Source organism: Rhinopithecus bieti, unplaced genomic scaffold (assembly GCF_001698545.2).
Source record: "Rhinopithecus bieti isolate Rb0 unplaced genomic scaffold, ASM169854v2 scaffold_5051, whole genome shotgun sequence".
In the NCBI taxonomy this organism is placed as follows: Eukaryota; Metazoa; Chordata; class Mammalia; order Primates; family Cercopithecidae; genus Rhinopithecus; species Rhinopithecus bieti.
This window is the reverse complement of record NW_016804599.1, coordinates 904,205-925,021: the sequence shown is the minus strand read 5'-3', so window position 1 is coordinate 925,021 and position 20,817 is coordinate 904,205. Positions and strand designations below refer to the sequence as shown.

The window sequence follows — 20,817 nt, the reverse complement described above, 5'->3', positions numbered from 1 at the left end:
TTCACCCTGTTAGCCAGGATGGTCTCGATCTCCTGACCTCGTGATCCACCCGTCTCGGGCTCCCAAAGTGCTGGGATTACAGGCTTGAGCCACCGCGCCCGGCCGGCAAAATTTAATTGAGTCATCTTGTACCTACAAATTTGATCAGTAGTTTTCATAAAAATTTAAATCTATTGGCAAAGTTGGAAATGAGGCTTCAGGATATGGTTTATATTTAAGGTCACTTTCTCCTGAGTTTTGTTTTGTTTTAGCATGTGTTTCTCAAGTGCTTTTTTTTTTCTTTAAGTGAAGTTCATACAAATCTTGGAGAGGAAAGCCTAATGTAACCCTATGTAAAATTGAATGCCCCATAATGTGTAATATTTTTCTTAGAATCTTTTAGGGAAAGGATTAAATTCATATAAATATCTATAATGTGATCTCTGCAAATTGTATGATCACATTGTATTTATAAATTGGTATTGGTTTGAAATTTAGGTAATAAAACCATAGCCAAAAGGGCTTAAACATTGTCAAACGCAGTTCTCTTATTTTATATAACTGAGGAAGCTGAGAACCTGGCAAGGTTGTAACAGCAGTAGAATTGGACTTGAACTAAATCTCCTGATATTCAATTTGCTGTTAATACAATTCACTCTGCCATATTTAACCTAGGTGTTTGCTATTTCTCTTGATGACATCTTTAATTTTAATTAGCATAGTTATATTGTCCAAAATGCAGAAGTACTATTTTCTTAATTTGAACTGGTTCAAACAATAGCAATTTATTGGCTTAAAGGTTGTATCTCATTTGATAGCAAATGTTATGTAGTCATTCTTTGGACATTAGTCAGTAAAGAAACAGGCCCTTTTCCAAGGTGCTTGCATCTGAGTACCCAAAGCCACGGATACTTCACCATGGCTACTAGAGGTGAATTCTGTTTTTAGCTCTTTTAATTGATGACCTTAAGACTATTTGTGATTTTTTTTTTCTTTCAAAATTCAGGAATTTATCATGGTGCCATTAAAATCATTTTCTTCATGTTACTTCCCCACCCCAAAATTAAGTAGAGTCTTTAGTAAGACTCTTGATTTCATAATTTTGTAGTATTGATATTTTTTCCTTGTAGGATTGGTGGTGATCCTCAGGAAATGGGGGAAGAGGCAGAGCAAATGTTCAAAAGGATTAGCAGATTGTGGAAAAAAGGAGAATTTGGACAGAAGGAGCCTGTTGCATAAATTCTTAACTACTAAGCTTATAGGAAAACTACAATATTTAAAATTTTAAACAAAGCTATATAGGTAAATACCTTTTTAAAAACAAATGTAATTTTATACTTAAAATGCACATAATTTTTAAAATCATAAGGGTACTATACTTCCTCTCTTCTTCTCTGTGGTAGCTACTAACTTTAAAGCAATACTTTTTGTTGTAATCTGTTTTATTTGGGATGGTGATAATGTGTGATTGCTTGATTAAAAGGAAAGAATAAAAATAAATTTGAAAGAAACATTTATTTTATACGACATAGCAGTATCCTTACATTTTATTTTTTGTCTTTTCACTGGTAAAATTTCACCTAGTTTTAGTTTAAAAGTTAAGATCTGGTGGTAACTTAAGATAGGAAAATGAGGACAACATACTGCAAAATAATTGCCACACATGCTTTTTCATGTTAGAAATAGTAAAAGTTACACTGTCTTCTGTGTTTTTACCTCTTAGAGTTTTTTGTTTTTTAGAGACAAGGTGTCTGTCTGTTGCCCAGTCTAAGTGCAGTGGTATAGTCATAGCCCACTGCAGCCTCAAACTCCTGTGCTCAAGTGATCCTGCCACCTCAGGCTCCAGAATAGCTGAGACCACAGGCACATGCCACCATGCAGGGCTAATTCTTTATTTGTGACAAATAGTCACAAATAGATGGGGTCTTGCCATGTTGCCCAGGCTGGTCCCCAACTCCTGGCCTAACGTGATCCTCCCAGTTTGGCCTCCCGAAATGCTGGGATGACAGGCATGAGCCACTCTACTTGGCATGCCTCATTCTAGTGGTAGTTTCCAGTTTTTGTCATTTAAAGAAGCTCAGTTTTCTTTTTAATCAAAAGTATTTTGAATTTTAAAAATTAGGGTTTTTTTTCTTTAAACAATTTGTAATCGTACTCATTGAAAATCAAGACAAGCTTAGTTAATGTGTATGTAATGTTCAATTTGGTCGTGTTAGCAATAGCCTGTTAGGTATGCTTATAAGACATGGTTTGCTTATAAGAGTGGTTTGTGACTCTGAGAGTAATGCATGATGCCTTGGACTGGCAACTTTCAGAAGACAGGATTATATTGGTTTATGTACTTCACGTTTATATCAGTGTATGCTTTAGCTTTTTTTGTTTAAGTGAAAGGTAGAGCATTTATTGTCAACTAAAAATTGTTTTGTTAACTTTATTTTAGGGTTAATCTATGAAAATACTAGATCTAGAAAAACATTCTTTTTTACCCGGAGTGTCTTATTTTTTATTTTCCCAATACTCTTTAGCTTTAAACCATTTTCAATCGTAAGATTAAATTAAGAATATTTCATAAAATCATTTTAGTTACCTCTTTTGCCTTTTCCTCTGTGATGTCTAATTTTAATTGGCTTGCACCTCCATACTTTATGAATGGAATCAAGTGCGATACTTACAAAATAACTCTGATTGATGCATTGACTTTAAATGAGCCATTTTAGTATTAAATTTATTGACAGATGTCCTTGTTAACAGTATTTTTCACCTGTGTTGTAAAGTATAATACATGAATCAATTCATAAATATGTTGTAAAAAACTGTATAACAACACTGCAATATAGTTACATTAATTTTTTAATAGATAACGTTAAAACTCAGTGGTGCTTTATCAAATTTTCATTTATATAGTATTCTTCAAAGGAATGTAAATTCTGTAACTTGACAGGCATATTTACAGAAAAATTTGTATAGTTTTCTAGTATCAGTATCTGGTTACCCTTTTCAAACAACCCATATGGGTTTGTTTTTTTAAAATCATTTGGTGAGTGGATTAGAAATTTTGATAAGTATATTTCTTCCAATTTGGTTTATTTTAAAATGTTTCTACTCTATTTACTACAAATGATTATAACTTTTCAAAATAATACAATATCTAATAATGCTCATACAGTGATCTTCAAACTGGGATAAACATATCTTTGGATTCCATACTTGGAATTCTTTCCAAGGAATAAAGGGGCATTGATAGTTTTAAGATAAGTCAGTTTCAAAATCTGTTTCTATATGCACCTTTAAAAAAATTAATCTGCCTTTAGTCCAGGTGTCCTCCTATTTTCCAAAAGAAAGACATAGTTCTCATGTCTTTCAAATTTTAGTACAGTGCACAGCTTCAGGTTGTAAAAACCTCAGCCCACCAGCAAAAGAGGACATTTTGAAATATTAGAGTCAGTGTTGTTAAGGAAGGTGAACCATTGTAATGACTGGTAATAAGTCCTGTTGTATACTAGGTTGTTTCCAGTTCTTTGGTTTCAACAAAATCGAAAGAGAATCTGAGTAAGTTGTCGGTAAATAAGAGCATTAGCATAATTTTTGAGGATAGAGTACTGTATGACTTTTGGCATGTAATGAGCTGGAGGCATGTAAAGAACTGAGTAACACTGCTATAATAAAACTTTTAAAATTTCAGTGTACTTATCTATTATAAGCAAAGTTTCTCAATTCACACATCTGTAAAAATTAAAAATAGGAAGAGAATTAGTCCTGAGTTCATTCTAGCAATAGAAGAGATCCACTGATACATGAACTAAAAATCAATGAGTGTTTCAAATGGGAAAGAAAAATACTCAAAAGGAAAATCTTGCAAATTAGTGTGGGAAATTATTAGCAAATAAATATTTTTCCTTTAATTTTTTATTGTGAAAAAATTCAAACATATATAAAATAGACGAATATGACCAGCTCTCATATATGCATGCCCAGCTTTTATTTTTGTTAACATCTGTTTCTCCACCCAGCTCACCCTACTACTCCATAATGATGAAGAGAATGGGTTTTTATCATTTTAGTTTTGATTTTGCATTGGGGTGGTTTACTCTCTTTTGTATATGTAGGCATGTGCTTTTCCTAAGAGCTTTGCAAATAAACTTTTACTGTAACTTTTCAGAATTATGTGACATGTTAATGATTATTAGATCTCATCAATCCTTGGGGTACATGAAGTCTTTCCAAGAGATACACAAGCAGATATATTTTATTGACTTAAGTTAAATGCCATTTCCAGGGTAAATTATATGAACAAATAATAATCAAATGCCTTTACATTTAAATGGGAGAAGTTTTGGGGAGAAACATTCTTTAGTCAATGCACTTATTCAATACAGGCATACCTCAGAGATATTGCAGATCACCTAACTAAAGTGAAGATTGCAAAAAAGCACGTCATACTAATTTTTTTATTAACCAATGCATACAAAAGTTGTGTTTATACTGTAATCTAGTAAGTGTGCAGTAGTATTGCATCTAAAAAAAAAAATACCAGTGTGAATACCTTAAGTAAAAAAAAATTTTATAGGTAAGAAATGCTAAGGAGCATCTGAGCCTTCAGTGAGTTCTAATCTTTTTGCTGGTGGAAGGTCTTGTCTTGATGTTGATGATTACTGACTGATAAGGGTGGTGGTTGCTGAAGATTGGGGTGGCTGTGGCAATTTCTTAAAATAAGACAACAATAAAGTTGCCACATCAATTGATTCTTCCTTTTATGAAAGATTTCTCTGTAGCACGCAATGCTCTTTGACAGCATTTTATTCAGAGTAGAGCTTCTTACAAAATTGGAGTCAATCCTCCAAAACCCTGCCGCTGCTTTATGAACTAAGTTTATGGAATGTTCTCAATCCTTTGTTGTATTTCAATGATATTCAGAGCATCTTTACCAGAAGTAGTTTTCATCTCAAGAAACCACTTTCTTAGTTCACCCATGAGAAGCAACTCCTCATGCGTTCAAGTTTTATCATGAGATTGCAGCAATTCAGTCATATCTTTAGGCCCTACTTTCAATTCTAGTTCTCTTGATATTTCCATCACATGTGTAGTTACTTCCTCTGCTTGGACTCCTCAGTCATCCATGAGGATTGGAATCAACTTCATTTGAACTCCTGTTAATGCTGATATTTCGACCACCTATGATCATGAAAGTTCTTAATGACATTTAGAATGGTGAATCTTTTCCAGAAGATTTTCAGTTTACTTTGCCCAGATCTATCAGACAAATCACTGTTATTGCAGCTATTGCCTTATGAACAGTGTTTCTTAAATAGTAAGACTTGAAAGTTGAAATTACTCCTTGATCCCGCAGAATGGATGCTGTGTTAGCAGGCATGAAAACAACATTATGCTCCTTGTACATCTCCATCAGAACTCTTGGGTGACCAGGTGTGTTGTTAGTGAACAGTAATATTTTGAAAGAAATTTTTTTTTTTTTTCTGGCTGGTCTTGGTGGCTCACACCTGTAATCTCAGCACTTTGGGAGGTTGAGGTAAGAGGATTGCTTGAGCCAAGGAGTTCAAGACCAGTCTGCTCAATATAGTGAGACTCCCATCTCTATTAAAAAACAAAATCTTTTTTTGAGCCGTAGGTTTCAACAGTGGGCTTAAAATATTCAGTAAACAATGTTGTAAACCGATGTGGTCCAATCCAGGCTTTGTTATAAGCCCAGGCAGGGTAGATTTAGCTTAATTCTTAAGGACTCTAGGATTTTTGGAATGATGAATGAGCATTGGCTTCAACTTAAGGTTACAAGCTGCCTTAGCCCCTAACAAGTCAGGCTATCCTCTGAAACCAGACATTAACTTCTTCTCTTTGGCTATGAAAGTCATAGATGTCATCTTTCAATGAAAGGCTGTTTCATCTACATTTAAAATCTGTTGTTAGTGTAGTCACTTTCATCACTGAAGTTAGGTAGATCTTCTGGATAACTTGCTGCACCTTGTGCATCAGTGCTTGCTGTTGTTTCACCTTGTTCTTTTATGTTATGGAGATGGCTTCTTTCCTTAAACCTCATTAATCAACCTCTGCTAGCTGCAAACCCATTTCTGCAGCTTCCTCACTTCTCTCAGCCTTTATAGAATTGAAGAGAGTTAGGGCTTCGTTCTGAATTAGGCCTTGGCCTAAGGGATATTGTAGCTAGTTTGATTTTTTTTTTTTTTTAATCCAGGCCACACAAACTTTCTCGATGTTACTGGTTATGCTGTTTTGCTTTCCATCATTCATGTGTTCACTGAAGTAGCGTTTTTAATTACCTTGAAGAACTTCAAGAAATGCAAAGGAAATTTTGCATTTACAACTTGGCTAACTGTTTGGTGCAAGAGGCTCAACTTTTGGTCTGTTTTGACTTTCAACATGCCTTTCTTACTAAGCTTAGTAATCATTCTGGCTTTTTGAAAGTGAGAGTTGTACAACTCTTCCTTTCATTTGAACGTTTAGAGGCCATAGTAGGGTTATTAATTGGCCTGTTTTCAGTATTGTTGAGTCTAGAAATAGGCGGTCCCAAGAAGAGGGAGAGAGATGGGAATGGACAATCAGTGAAGCAGTCAGAACATATACAACGTTTATAGGTTAAGTTTACCATTTTACATGGACATGGCTTGTGGCACCCCAAAACAAGTATAATAGTAAGCAAAAATGACTGATCACAGATACCCATAAGACATGTAATAATTATCAAAATGTGATACAGAGATGTAAAATGAGCACATACTGTTGGAAAAATGGTGCCAGTAGATTTACTTGATGCAGGGTTATCACAAACCTTCAATTTCTTAAAAAATGCGTATCTGTGAAACACAACGAAGAAGCTCAATAAAATGAGGTATGCCTGTATTTTGTTTTGCTCTATTTACATAATCTGTCTAGAGAATGTTGAGTACCCAAAATGTTATACTGTATAATGCTAGACATTGGTAAATACCAGTTGTTTCTTAAAAACAACGTAAGAGCAAAACTTAATTGTGCTTTAATTTAGTAAAGTCACAAAATAGACCAATTATGTGACCATAGTCTAGAGTTGAATGGTTTTATTTTGTATATTAAACATGACAGCCCAATGAAGACAACTTGTAAGAGTTTTTGTAGGGTACAGTTTAGTTCACAGAATGAAAGTTCATCGTAACTTGTTTATTTTACATTGATTGTTTAACCAGTAATTATCCATATGACATCCCAATGCAAATGCTGACATCCGTTTCCAAAATAGTTGTTTTTTTGTGCTTTTTCTAAGGTTACCAAGGTTTTTGTGGTTTAAATGTTGTTACATATTTTACAGCATTAGGATCTATGGAATATTTTGACAACTGCAACAGTTCAATGAAGTTGGTAATTTCTTCTTTTAATTATTTTCATTGAACAGCTTTGGAGTTACATTTCTACATTTTGATTTCTGGTATATTATAAGGAAAGAAAAAATTATGTCAAAGGATACTTTAGAGAAAATACACAGTTAGTGATTACAATATGGCTGTAACTAAATTATCCTTAATCTTGTTGAAGTTTTGTTAATGCCTAATTTTGATGAGATAGTATGGTGTTCCTTCTGGCTACTGATTGTATAAATGTGATTGCACATCTTTCTTAAATAAGTTGATTTGTAGGTTTTCACATATTGTCAGCCACACTCTAATCCTCTTGTAAAGAATGAACCTGGCTTTATTCAATTAAATAATTCTCTGGTACAGGTTTTCCTCCCATAATATTTTAAAGTATAATGTTTTGGATTTTTTTGAGGGTAAAGTAAAAAAAAAAATGTGTTTTAAAACTTTAGTTGTCAAATTATTTTATTTTAAGCCTATTTTAGAAATTAGAGATGTATTGTTTCTTTTGGGTGCATATCACCAATTAATACGTTTGATTTCAGATCTACAACTTACTGCTTTGTAAACTTCGCCGAGGTAAAATGAAACCATTTGGCTACTTGAACTGATCTACGTTACATAGGTTTTTCCTATTGACATTTGCAGTAGATAACATGTCAGAAATGAAAGTGATGAAACAATACATCTTCCATACTCTGAATTGGCATAATGCTAAATACAATAGAAGCTAATTTTTTAGACTGTGAAATATAATTTTTTTTAGTTCAAATATTATTATAACAATTGAGAGCTATTAAGAATAGAGCTTTCTCCACAGTAGTAAAATGTAACCAGAATGTTTGCATATACTGGAATTATAAAAGATTAGTTTTGCAGCATAACTCATTTTCTAACTCTAATATTAAAAGATTTAATAAAATACAAATAGATTTTCTTAATTGAAATATTTTATATATACTTAATTCTTTTCGAAGGGTGAAACTTTATTTTAAGTTTTTTAAAATACAAGATTAAGTAACACATTTTAGCAAAATTATGTACTGTCATGAAAGATAAGGGAATTTCATGGTAACTTGTAGTTAAATTTCTGTAACTTTGGGTTGGGTAAAGATATACTTAAAATAAAGCATTCCCTTTGTAATTCTGATGCATCTCGACAACATATGGGTATTAAATAACATGTAAAAAAGTTTATATAAATGTTAAATTACTTTAGAACTATTTCCTAGATTTAAAAATACTAATGCAGTATATTATAACGGTAGCTGTTTGAAATTTTGATATTAGCTTGAAACTTAACTCTGGTGGTACCTATATTAACATATTTATGTCTCTTATCTTTTTGCAGCAAGGAGTAAATAATGCTGAAAAATTTGACTATGTAAGTGCAACATGTCATTCAGTTTTCATGCCACATTTTCTATATATTTGTTTTTTGATTACTAATTCCTAATTTTGGTTTATAGGTCATGCAGTTTTTGAATAAGATGGCTGGTAATGAATATGTTGGATTCAGTAATGCGACGTGAGTGTTTTAAATGCTGTTTTGTTACGTAAAAACACACATTGTATTTAGAATTGATCTGCTCTCTTTTCATTAGAGGGAAATGAATAATTTCTAAATTACCTGACAGAAACACTTAAAAATACATTAAATAGTTTTGACAAATTTCTTATAGGTAATCATACAATCAGAAGAGACCCCAAGTTTATGTCAAATTACTGGTGCTTATTCAATTTTATCTTTGCTTATAATACCTGTTTTACCTCTCTTCTATTTCTGTTCCAGGCTATCTGGATTTTTACCCCAATTTTTTATTTTAAAATTTGTCAGTCTATAGAAAAGTTGAAAAAATAAATCTTTTACTTATATTTTACTTATATATATATTTTTTTTTTTGGAGACGGAGTCTCGCTCTGTCACCCAGGCTGGAGTGCAGTGACCGGATCTCAGCTCACTGCAAGCTCTGCCTCCCGGTTCCCGCCATTCTCCTGCCTCAGCCTCCCGAGTAGCTGGGACTACAAGCGCCCGCCACCTCGCCCGGCTAGTTTTTTGTATTTTTTAGTAGAGACGGGGTTTCACCATGTTAGCCAGGATGGTCTCGATCTCCTGACCTCGTGATCCGCCCATCTTGGCCTCCGAAAGTGCTGGGATTACAGGCTTGAGCCGCGCCCGGCCTATATTTTCTAATATTTTGTCTTACTTGCTTTTTCTCAACCTCCGTCTCTTTAGATAGATAAAAATATGTATGTATACCTCTGAATACAAATATGTAAATATGTATGTACATAGATTTTTTTTCCCTAAACCATTTCAAATTAAGTTGTAGACATCATGATACCTCACCCTTGAATAAGAAAGCACAAACAGTCTAAGAATAAGGACATTCTCCTACATAACCACAATATCATTAACACATGTAAGAACATTAATGTTAATTTTAAAATATCATGACATTAATCAATATGTAAATGTTCCCATCTCTTCCCCAAGTGTCTTGACAACTTTTATTATTATTTTTTAGATTCAGGAACAAATCAAGGTTCTTACATTGTATTTATTACGATGTCTGTTTTGTCTTTTTACTTAGAACAGTCCCTCTGCTCTAGATCTTTGATTTTAAAAATTTTTATATGGGCTTTTATTTATTTATTTATTTATTTTTTGAGACGGAGTCTCGCTCTGTTGCCCAGGCCAGAGAGCAGTGGCGCGGTCTCGGCTCACTGCAAGCTCTGCCTCCTGGGTTCACACGTTCTCCTGCCTCGGCCTCCCGAGTAGCTGGGACTACAGATGCCCGCCTCTACGCCCAGCTAATTTTTTTGTATTTTTAGTAGAGACGGGGTTTTACCATGTGAACCAAGATGGTCTCAATCTCCTGACCTTGTGATCCGCCCGTCTCAGCCTCGCAAAGTACTACGATTACAGGCATGAGCCACCGCGCCCAGCCATGGGCTTTTATTTTTAAAGAGTGCAGGCTGCTTGTTTTATAGACCAGGGGTTGCTGACTTTTTCTTTGAAGGACCAGACAGTAAATAATTTATGTTTATGGACCATACTGTCTGTATTGTAACTTCTCAGTTCTGCTGTTTAGTAGAAAAGCAGCCATAGACAATACGAGGCTGTGTTCTGAAAAACTTTATAAAAACAGGCAGCAGGCCGTATGGTGGATGTTTCCCATTTTGTATTTGTCTGATTGGTTCCTTGTCATTAGAAACATTANTTCGGCATTATTGATTTTGATAATTTGGTCCCAGTCTCCTTCGTTTGTTTGATGTTTTCCCCCACTTCTCCATGTGCTGTTTCCTGGTTACATCAGAATATTTGCCGTTCTTCAGTGGAGCCCTGTCCATATACTTTTCTAACTGTTCATGCTGCATGGAATTTGCCATTGCCTAGGCCTCGATGGTCTCGATGTACCCTAAAATGTGTTAGTCCATTGAGTCCTGCAAGATCCATTTTGTGTTTCCCACTCTCAGTGAAAATTCCATGATTATGTCAAGTTCCCTGATTATGTCAATTAAAATAGACTTTTATTGTACTTTTGGGTAGCCAGAGGATTCTGCAGTTTTTCAGTGTATTTTAATGGTAGAAGATTTGAGAATTTTAAAATTAGCCTTTTTGTTTACAAAATATGAAGACTTGAATGGGCCTGATTCATTTCAGTCATTTTATAGCCAAGAAAATGAAGATTGAAAGAATTACCACTTAAATGACTTGTCCAAAGCTACACAAATAGCCTGTTGACAGAATTAATTGGAACTCTGTAGTCCTAAATCTTAGTTCAGTATTCTTCATGCTGTACATTGCTATACAAATGAAATTATGAACAATCACACTTTTAAAGAAAGTACATAGAGCAAATTTTCTTGTTTTTTTCTTCTTCCAGGTTTCAGTCTGAAAGAGAAAGTGGAGATCGAAATTTTGCAATAGGATATTACTTAAAAGAAAAGAAGGTTTTAAATTTTGTTTCCCTTTCAAATTATTCTTTGATTTAATAAAATACCTGAAGATGTATTCTAAGAATTCAACAATAGCCTTTAAGCCACTACCTATTACTATTTAAGGTGCAGAAGTTTTTGCAGAGTGCTCTTGAGTCAGTATTATCAAATTGTTAATGTTATTATTACATTGATTTGTATCTGGCAGTATTTAAATATTTGACTAATTTTATTTATTAATACAAATTTTGTTTGAGGTTTAGTCTAATTTTTCAAAAGCATAATAATACCTGATTAGTGTTAACTACTCTTGATTTTTTTAAGTGGCTGGTCTAGTAACTTCATTTATACATCGAGAATCATTTCATCATTGTCAGTTAAACTATTATCTAAAAACTTAAATGATGTGATAAAATTTTGCTTTTTTGTTTCATGTTTATACTCTTTTAGAAGTTACATGCTATTTTATTAATTGAAATGAAACACTTGTGTACATTTGAAATTTTTCGTGTATTTCTCTACTTATGTGCATTCCTGTGTGCCTGAATTTTTAATTGCCTTTCTATTTTTTCAGTGTTTTCCAGAAGGCACAGACATGGTTGGTATATTAGACTTCTACTTCCAGGTAATTTAATTATATAAATTGTATATATAAATGGATGTGTTGGCTGGGCACAGTGGCTCACGCCTGTAATCCCAGCACTTTGGGAGGCCAGGGTGGATGGATCATGAGGTCAAGAGATCGAGACCATCCTGGCCAACATGGTGAAACCCCATCTCTACTAAAATACAAAATTAGTTGGGTGTGGTGGTGTGTGCCTGTAGTCCCAGCTACTCGGGAGGCTGAGGCAGGAGAATTGCTTGAACCTGGAAGGCTGAGGTTGCAGTGAGCTGAGATTGCGCCACTGCATTCCAGCCTGGTGACAGAGTGAGACTCCGTCTCAAAATAAGTAAATGGATGTGTCACATTATGCAAAATATAGTTGTCTCAGAAATCTTGGTTCTAGGCCATGAGAAAATACATTTTTCATTGACTTTAAAAAATGTCTTCATAAAAGGCAGTCTTATGTCCATGTTGCCTAAAATATCATGCCTCAAAATGTAATAGGGACAATTTTTTCTGTAAACATATTGAAGAATTGTCAAAAATAATGTACACTCCCAGAAATTGACACTCCTAATTATAAACTGAACTCTAAATTTTTTGTAGCTTTTACATTTTGTTTGGGAAAAGTCTTTTTTTTTTTTTTTTTAAATAATCAGAGGGCTCTTATTAAGCTTTAAAAAGCGTCGGTGTCTCAGCTGACTTGGTATCTTGTAATTTCTTTGTTACTACTCTATCCTGTCTTAACTGGTGCTAGTTCATTTCTGCAGGTCGTATGTCGGGCTTTCTTCTAAGTTAGAGTAGCTCTCAATATTGAGGGGGTGGGACTGGGCAAGAGGGACCATGTTATACACAGTGGGCTGTGGTATAGAACTCAATTTAGAATATCTCTCACCCACATTTTCAGTTCAATTTATTCTTGCAGATTAAACACAGTTGGTGCCACTGATGGGACTGTAATGTGAAGCCACATAGGAGGCTACATTATTGTTAATTTCTAGTTCACTTTACATTTGCCTGTCTTTACTTTTAAAGGTTCCTTAATTTTAACCTTTCAGTAATCTTAGAGAATATGTAAGTGAGGTTGATAATGAGTTAGATTTTGATAGATGTCCAGGTTGCAGCTTTTCATCTGCCCAATGTGAAAAGCGTAAACTGGGAATCCAGACCATCAATATAAAATTTAAGGTCTAGCCCAGTGACTTATTAGCCATGTGACTTAATTTTAGTTACGGATCCCTAGTTTCCTTATCTGTAGCATATGCCTGACCTCTCTTGCCATATTATGTGGAAGATAACATGAGATGATATGTGAAATTCCTTTGAAACTAGCCTTTATTTTTTCCTGGTCTGTATGAATTTTTTCCATAAGCTTCTTTTCCTTTGGAATACATATTTAAATTTGGCTGTTATAGAATCTACTATAATGTGACATTTCTGTACTTCATGGCAAAAATCAAGAAACGGCCATAGAAGTGATACTGACTTTTTTGGAGAAGGGCTGCATCAAATTGAACGACTATTGAGATTTGCAGGAGAGTACCCAAGTTAGCATTGGGCAAATTAATAATGTACTGCCTTATGACAAACAAAATTCCAATTAATGTTAAGTATACATTAGGAAATGATCATTGGAATTCAGAAAGCCTTGCATGATTAAGTCGACCTTATCACACGTCTTTGCTCTCGGGCAGTATTGTAAGTCAATTCTGTCGTTTTTGAGAAATAGGGAAGAGATTTTTGATACAAATAGGCAATCTAGTCAAAGTTAAACACACAGTGTTCTAATTCACTATACTTAGTTTTCCTCCTTGCTATTTCCAAACCTCTTTGTGCCTCTTGTAGATCTTGGAGTATGGCTGAGGCAAATTTACAAGTTGAGAACCCATTCTTCTCCTGTCTACTTTCTTTTTTGACCCCATCTCATCCCAATTTTGCTTACTATTAGCTAAAAATAAAACGTGGAAACATTTATTTTCATTTTATGGGTAACTTTGGGTTTGGTATGGTGAACTATTTTCATTATTTTGATTGTATTTAAATGCAAAGATTTCATCCTAGAGGGTATATTTAGCACCCATAGTAAATATCAAATAAATATTAATAAGTGGTCTAAAGGATAACATTCTGGTTTAGGCTTACAGAGCATCTGAGACAGAGCTGCTTTATTTTTTTTCTTCCCCTTTGTCCTTTGCCTGTTACCATATAAATGGGGATACTGAGCTTTGTTATGGGTGAAATGTCAGGCACTTTAGCATTTTTTTTTTAAATGATGATTTCTTATGTAGACACTGTCATAATCCTCATGTATGGTGCTTTATCTTAAAAATATTTCATGGCTCATTTTTTTTGTTGTTGAGTTAAAAGTAATTATGCTTGTGTATTCCACAGAAAGTATTAATATTTAAGCAGATTTGAATATCACATGGGATAATAACAAATCTTAGTGTTTAGAGGCTGGCACTTCCTAGTCTAGTTCTGCCATTAAAAGACTGAGTATCTTTGGCCAAATCAGGGTAAACCTTAAAAGGGGGTAGGACTTTGGTCAATTAAAATCTTTAGAATGTCCTCAAGTTTATATTAAAGTAATCTCTTTGGAAGCAATATTTCAGATCTGTATGAAATACCAAATAAAATAGATTATCTTAGAAGTGAACAGTAATATTAAAAGTAATATGAGAATTCTGCTTTTTCTTTATGTTAGCTGTGCTCCATTGAAGTGACTTGTGAATCAGCCAGTGTGATGGCTGCGACACTGGCTAATGGTGGTTTCTGCCCAATTACTGGTGAAAGAGTACTGAGCCCTGAAGCAGTTCGAAATACTTTGAGTTTGATGCATTCCTGTGGCATGTATGACTTCTCAGGGCAGTTTGCTTTCCATGTAAGTAATTGTTTTATCTTAATTTTCTCTGGCAAGAAACTAGTCTGAACTGGTTCTTTGAAAAAATGCAGTTTGAACTTTGCTTCTAAAGCTGTATATTAATTTTTGAGAGGCTTGTTTTTAACGTTAATTTGTTACAAGATTAGTAAGGAATAGAGCTAAGGTCTACCAGAGATTCTTAAGAACTTGGAAGTTTGATTTGTAGAACCTCATTCCTTCTGCTTTTAAGGCAATCCAGTGTATAAGGTTAGTCCAGTCTTTCTTTACTTTTAGTTGTTAATGTTTAGCATTATGATGATTATGTATCTTAAGAATTCTTTAAGTTCAGAAAGTTTGCAAAGACGTGACGTTTCACATCTTTGGTTACAGCCATAGATGTTTTAATGACTAAAAGTATATTAAAGTTAAAACTTAACAAAAATGTACTGCTTTAAGCTCTGTTGTGCATTTGCCACTTCTAAAGTGTATTGACTTTTCTTGTTTAATTCTGCTCATGTCAAGTCATAATGCCATTCTAAAAGCTTTTTTTGTTTTGGAAATTTTCAAACATGTAAAACGAGAGAGAGAGAGAGATGCATTTAATGTTATCCATCACTCAGCTTCAATAATTATGAATACATGACCAATCTTGTTTCATCTGTATGTGCATCTCTTTCCCCATCCTTGTCATATTTCAGCATATAATTCTAAATAAGGACCCTTAACAAAACATAACAATAATATAATTTTACATATAAAATTAAATATTACATGTCAAAACTTTAATATCATTATTAATATCAATATTAAATTGAATATCATCAAAATATTTAGTCAGTGTTCAGATTTCCTGGATTATCTTGTAAATTATTATTTCTTTTTTTTTTTTTTTTTGGAGACAGAGTCTGACTTTGTTGCCCAGGCCGGAGTGCAGTGGCATGATCTCAGCTCACTGCAGCCTCTGCCTCCTGAGTTCCAGTGATTCTCCTGCCTCAACCTCCTGAGTAGCTGGGATTACAGGCGCCTGCCACCACACCCGGCTAATTTTTGTATTTTTAGTAGAGATGGGGTTTTGCCATGTTGGCCAGTCTGTTCTCGAACTCCTGACCTCAAGTAATCCACCTGCTTCAGCCTCCCAAATTGTTGGGATTACAGGCGTGAGTCACTGCACCGGCCTATTATATTATTTTATAGTTTGTTTGACTTGGGATACAAATGAGGCGCATACATTGTGATTGGGTTGTGTGTCCCTTTTTTTTTTTTTTAATCTATTGGTCTTCTTTTGACCAGTCTCTTTTTTTCTTGTTTGGTCGGAAAAACTGGGTCATTTAGTCTATACACTTTTCTACTGTCTGTACGTTGCTGATTACCTTTGTTCCATTGTCCCTTGTATTTCCTATAAATTTGTAGATCCAATTCAGGTGTTTTTTTTTTTTTTTTCTGTCTGCTTGTTTTGTTTAGTTTTGTGTAAAAGTACTTTATTGGTATACTTCTTTTATTTTTGTTTATTTGTTTATTTATTTATTTACTTATTTTGAGACGGAGTCTCACTCTGTCACCCAGGCTGGAGTGCAGTGGCGTGATCTCGGCTCACTGCAACCTCCGTGTTCTGGGTTCAAGCAATTCTTCTGTCTCAGCCTCCCGAGTAGTTGGGATTACAGGCGCCCATCACCACACCCAGCTATTTTTTGTATTTTTTACTAGAGACAGGGTTTCACCATATTGGCTGAGACGGTATCTATCTCTTGATCTCATGATCTGCCTGCCTCGGCCTCCCAAAGTGCTAGGATTACAGGCACAAGCCACTGCGCCCGGCCTTATTAGTATACTTCTATCCAGAGGTATTTACTAACTGAATGTTAGTAAGCAGTTAATGAACACTGCCCTAATGACATTAATTTTTTTTTTTTTATCATTTGTCAAGTTTTGCTAATATAACTTAAATTTTTTGAGGAGTAATTTAAATTACCATTTTAGAAAATCTTTTAAGAATATATAACTTTTTATTGTTTTCTAATTGTAAAATATTTAGAAAATAATTTGTTATATTTAAAAACAATACATTTATTTTAGAACAATTAGAAAATATAGTCAGAAAGAATGAAAGCATCCATAGCCTCACAATTTAGATGTAACTGCTATAATTCCTTAGAGTGTATCTTTAAACAATTTTTCTATATTCATATCTATCCCAAACTGTTTTGTAACTTTTTTTTTTTTTGAGATGGAGTCTTGCTCCGTCACCCAGGCTGGAGTGCAGTGGTGCGATCTTGGCTCACTGCAACCTCTGCCTCCCAGGTTCAAGTGATTCTCCTGCCTCAGCCTCCCGAGTAGCTGGGATTACAGGTGCCTGCCACCACACACGGCTAATTTTTGTATTTTTTGTGGAGAAGGGGTTTTGCTATGTTGGCCAGGGTGGTCTCGAACCCCTGACCTTAGGTGATCTGCCCACCTGAGCCTCCCAAAGTGCTGGGATTACAGGCATGAGCCACTGCACCCAGTTTTATAACTTTTATAAACGTTGATAAAAATTTATCTACAATATTTTTAATGTTGAAATTCTATAGTATGTGTGTATATGTATAATATTTTATTTTTATTTTTATTTTTTGAGAGGGAGTCTCACTCTCTCGCCCAGGCTGGAGTGCAGTGGTGCCATCTCAGCTCACTGCAGGCTCTGCCTCCCAGGTTCACACCATTCTCCTGCCTCAGCCTCCCGAGTAGCTGGGACTACAGGTGCACATTTTGGGAGGCTGAGGCGGGAGGATCACGAGGTCAGGAGATAATTTTTAATTTTTAAACCGATTTCCCAATTTGTTTTTTTTTTTTGAAACTGGATCTTGCTCTGTCACCCAGGCTGGAGTGCGGTGGTGTGATCATGGCTCATTGTAGCCTTGACCTCCTGAGGCCATGTGATCCTCCCACCTCATCCTCCAGAGTAGCTGTGACTACTGGTGTGCACCTCTGTGTCTTGCTATTTTTTGTAGAGATGAGATCTCCCTGTGTTACCCAGTCTAGCCTCCAACTCCTGGGCTCAAGTGATCTGCTTGCCTTGGCCTCCCAAAGTGCTGAGATTACAGGGGTGAGCCACGGTGCCCAGCCCCAATTTCCCTATTGTTGAACATAACATTTCTTATTTTAAAATTTTTACCTGAATACTCTTTTACTGAATTATTTTTAGGTTGGTCTTCCTGCAAAATCTGGAGTTGCTGGAGGCATTCTTTTAGTTGTCCCCAATGTTATGGGTATGATGTGCTGGTCTCCTCCTCTGGATAAGATGGGCAACAGTGTTAAGGGAATTCACTTTTGTCACGTAAGCATATTTTCTTAATGAGAATAATGATGATACAAGTTGAGCCATCCAATGATTCTTTTTTGTAACCTATTTTCCATAGTTCATTAACTCTTGGCCTTCCACCTATAGTGTGCCAGTTAATAGGTAGCTGTGGAAATACTCCCAGAGGAGCTTCAAGTTGCCTCTGTCAGACAGCTCCCATTTAATTATTCCCACAGATTATATTTGTTAGATGCTAATATTTTAATTTTCATGGTTAGAATTAGTATCAATTTTCAAAAGCTCAGCAAAAGATATTAAACTTGGAGAAGTAATTTAAAAGCCAGTATATCTTAAGAATTATTTTGGTTTATCTTTAATCTGCATTTTTAAATATCTTTATCCATTGACTACCTTTAAACATTTTTTTGAGGAAATAAGCACTGAAAATTAAAAAAAGATTAAACAGTTTTAAAGTGTTAACTGCTCTTGATAGTTCTGTATTTTGTTGTTACCTACTTCCTGCTAATGTTTGAGCTTCTAGTTTTATTTACATTTATTACTTTCCAGAGTTCATATTGAGTGCCATACTCAAACTTGTTTTATTTTCCAGTCTTTTATATTTTACAAAAACTAGAGTATGACATTGGATTGCATATAAAGTATAGTAGATTGTAACCAGAGTACTTACTTATATTTTAGTGTTGCTTTACACTTATTTGATAGAAGGATTCTTTCATGGGGCCGGTTATAAACCCTATTTTGTAGAAGGTGAAAGATGATTTGATTGGCTGAGACCTAGGTTCATGTTAATAGGCAGTGCCCTTAAAACTTGTATCCATATCTTACTCTGATTTTAGTTCTCTTATTGATGCATTATACTACTTTATTAGCATGTAGTAATGATTTCTAAGCTGGACTATATAAGCAGAGTTTGTTAAAATATGGATATACATAACCAATGAATAGCCAATTTCTTATACCTGTTCTGTATAACTGTTTACAGGATCTTGTTTCTCTGTGTAATTTCCATAACTATGATAATTTGAGACACTTTGCAAAAAAACTTGATCCTCGAAGAGAAGGTGGTGATCAAAGGGTAAGCAAAATTCTTATTTAGATAATTATATAAAATTTATAAGAAGAGAAAAAGTGATATTTGCCTGTATAAATAAAATCTTAGTTTGTTAGTGGCCTCGGGTCTTTGCTATTCATAAATGAGTGTAAACAAATTGTTGACATTTTAATCCGGGATCACCAGTATAAGATATTTAAATATTGCTTAATAGATAGTTAATAGATATAGATATTTAAATATTACTGTTTTGTTACTTAAATTGAAACTGGTTAGCCTAGTGTCAGGGTTTTCCCCTTCCATTTTCCACTATTTTAAGCAAGATTTTTAGAATTGATTCTGTTTAAAAAAGAAAAAAAAGACATTGAAACGTGCTACATGCTATAAAGCATTGTTTTAATATTTGTCAGTCCTAAATTGAAGTTTGTTTTAATTTCTTGCATACTGTGTAGATGGATATGTAAATGGAAAAGGATTATCATATTAGCGAGAGACCATATGAAGCCTCAAAAGTTTTGTTAGGTCACTGTAGATGAAATATTTTTTTCCACCGTGTTTAATGCAGTATTCCTAATAATCTTACGGTCCTATTTTTTTTTTTATTCAATGTATTGGCTTCATACTATTGTACACATATATTCCTTTTTTAGAAGTAGTATTAAGAGTCAGGACTTAACTTTTTTGGTCTATATTTTATATAGTTTTTCACTGCACCAAGGGGCTTGTGTTGAGAGTTTTGATTCAGTTTCTTTGCGTACCATATTGAAAATGTTTGTAGTAAAATTACCTAATTAGACCTCAATATAATATGAAGAACTTGTAAGTAGAAAATATTTTTAATATATAGTAAGTACATTTTCTGTAGTGCTAAAACTACATTTTGTTAGTTTTATCAAATTAATTTCTGTTACTATGTAAGAATTATGCAAAACCAACAGAATAGAAACTTCCGTGGGAGTCGACCTGAGTAACATGAAGCAAAATGTCAGAGGTGGTGGTTTAAAATGTTAACATTTTAATAATGTTCATTGAAAAATACCATTTTATAGCTTGGACCTTTCTTCACTCAAGTGCACTAATAAATTATGTATGTTGCTTGAACAACTAGCATTCCTTTGGACCATTGGACTATGAAAGTCTCCAACAAGAACTTGCTTTAAAAGAGACAGTATGGAAAAAAGTGTCACCTGAGTCAAATGAGGACATCTCTACAACTGTAGTATATAGAATGGAAAGTCTGGGAGAGAAAAGCTAAAGAAATGGGTTCTAGTTTCAGAATGTTTCTTCATTTAAGCTTTCAAACACCTTTAGCTTTTTTTTTTGCAAGTTATAAATATTTATTTGAGGTATTTTTTGTTCTCAATCTTGGGTGCTGGAGCCATAAAGCTTTTTTTTTTCCTTTTAATCTTTGTATAAAGACAGTAGATTAAGAAGTGCATTTGTTGGACTTTAAAAAATATTCACAAGTACATAAATTTGCTTTATTTTTAAAAATACAAAAAGGAAAAATTTAAATTTTTCTTGATGTAATTAAAATGTTAACTATGTGGTCAGATAATCCCATTTGACAATAGTAACAGAAAATTGTAATTCTTAGTTCTAAAATTCACAAATTAAACTCATAACTTTTGCTGCATTTTGTTTTTTCCTTTCCATTTTTAAAACTAACTTGATGTCTGTAGTGGCAACAGAAAGTACTTCTATGCTAAATACAAAACTAAAAAGGCA

At 34.1% G+C, this 20,817-nt stretch overlaps 1 protein-coding gene across 3 annotated transcripts in view; it reads left to right on the top strand.

The window, feature by feature from the left end:
* The window catches only part of GLS (glutaminase), an 85,293-nt gene that overhangs the window by 32,598 nt on the left and 31,878 nt on the right, over positions 1-20,817 (top strand). The window contains exons 8-15 of one of the 3 annotated variants that reach the window (XM_017869368.1): positions 8,686-8,718; positions 8,804-8,862; positions 11,225-11,291; positions 11,851-11,901; positions 14,585-14,761; positions 17,922-18,053; positions 19,021-19,113; positions 20,139-20,817. In XM_017869368.1, coding sequence (XP_017724857.1) covers positions 8,686-8,718; positions 8,804-8,862; positions 11,225-11,291; positions 11,851-11,901; positions 14,585-14,761; positions 17,922-18,053; positions 19,021-19,113; positions 20,139-20,168 — 642 coding nt within the window. In that variant the 3' untranslated portion in view covers positions 20,169-20,817. The remainder of the gene's footprint in view (positions 1-8,685; positions 8,719-8,803; positions 8,863-11,224; positions 11,292-11,850; positions 11,902-14,584; positions 14,762-17,921; positions 18,054-19,020; positions 19,114-20,138) is intronic. The other 2 variants (XM_017869367.1, XM_017869366.1) reach the window with 2 other exon arrangements.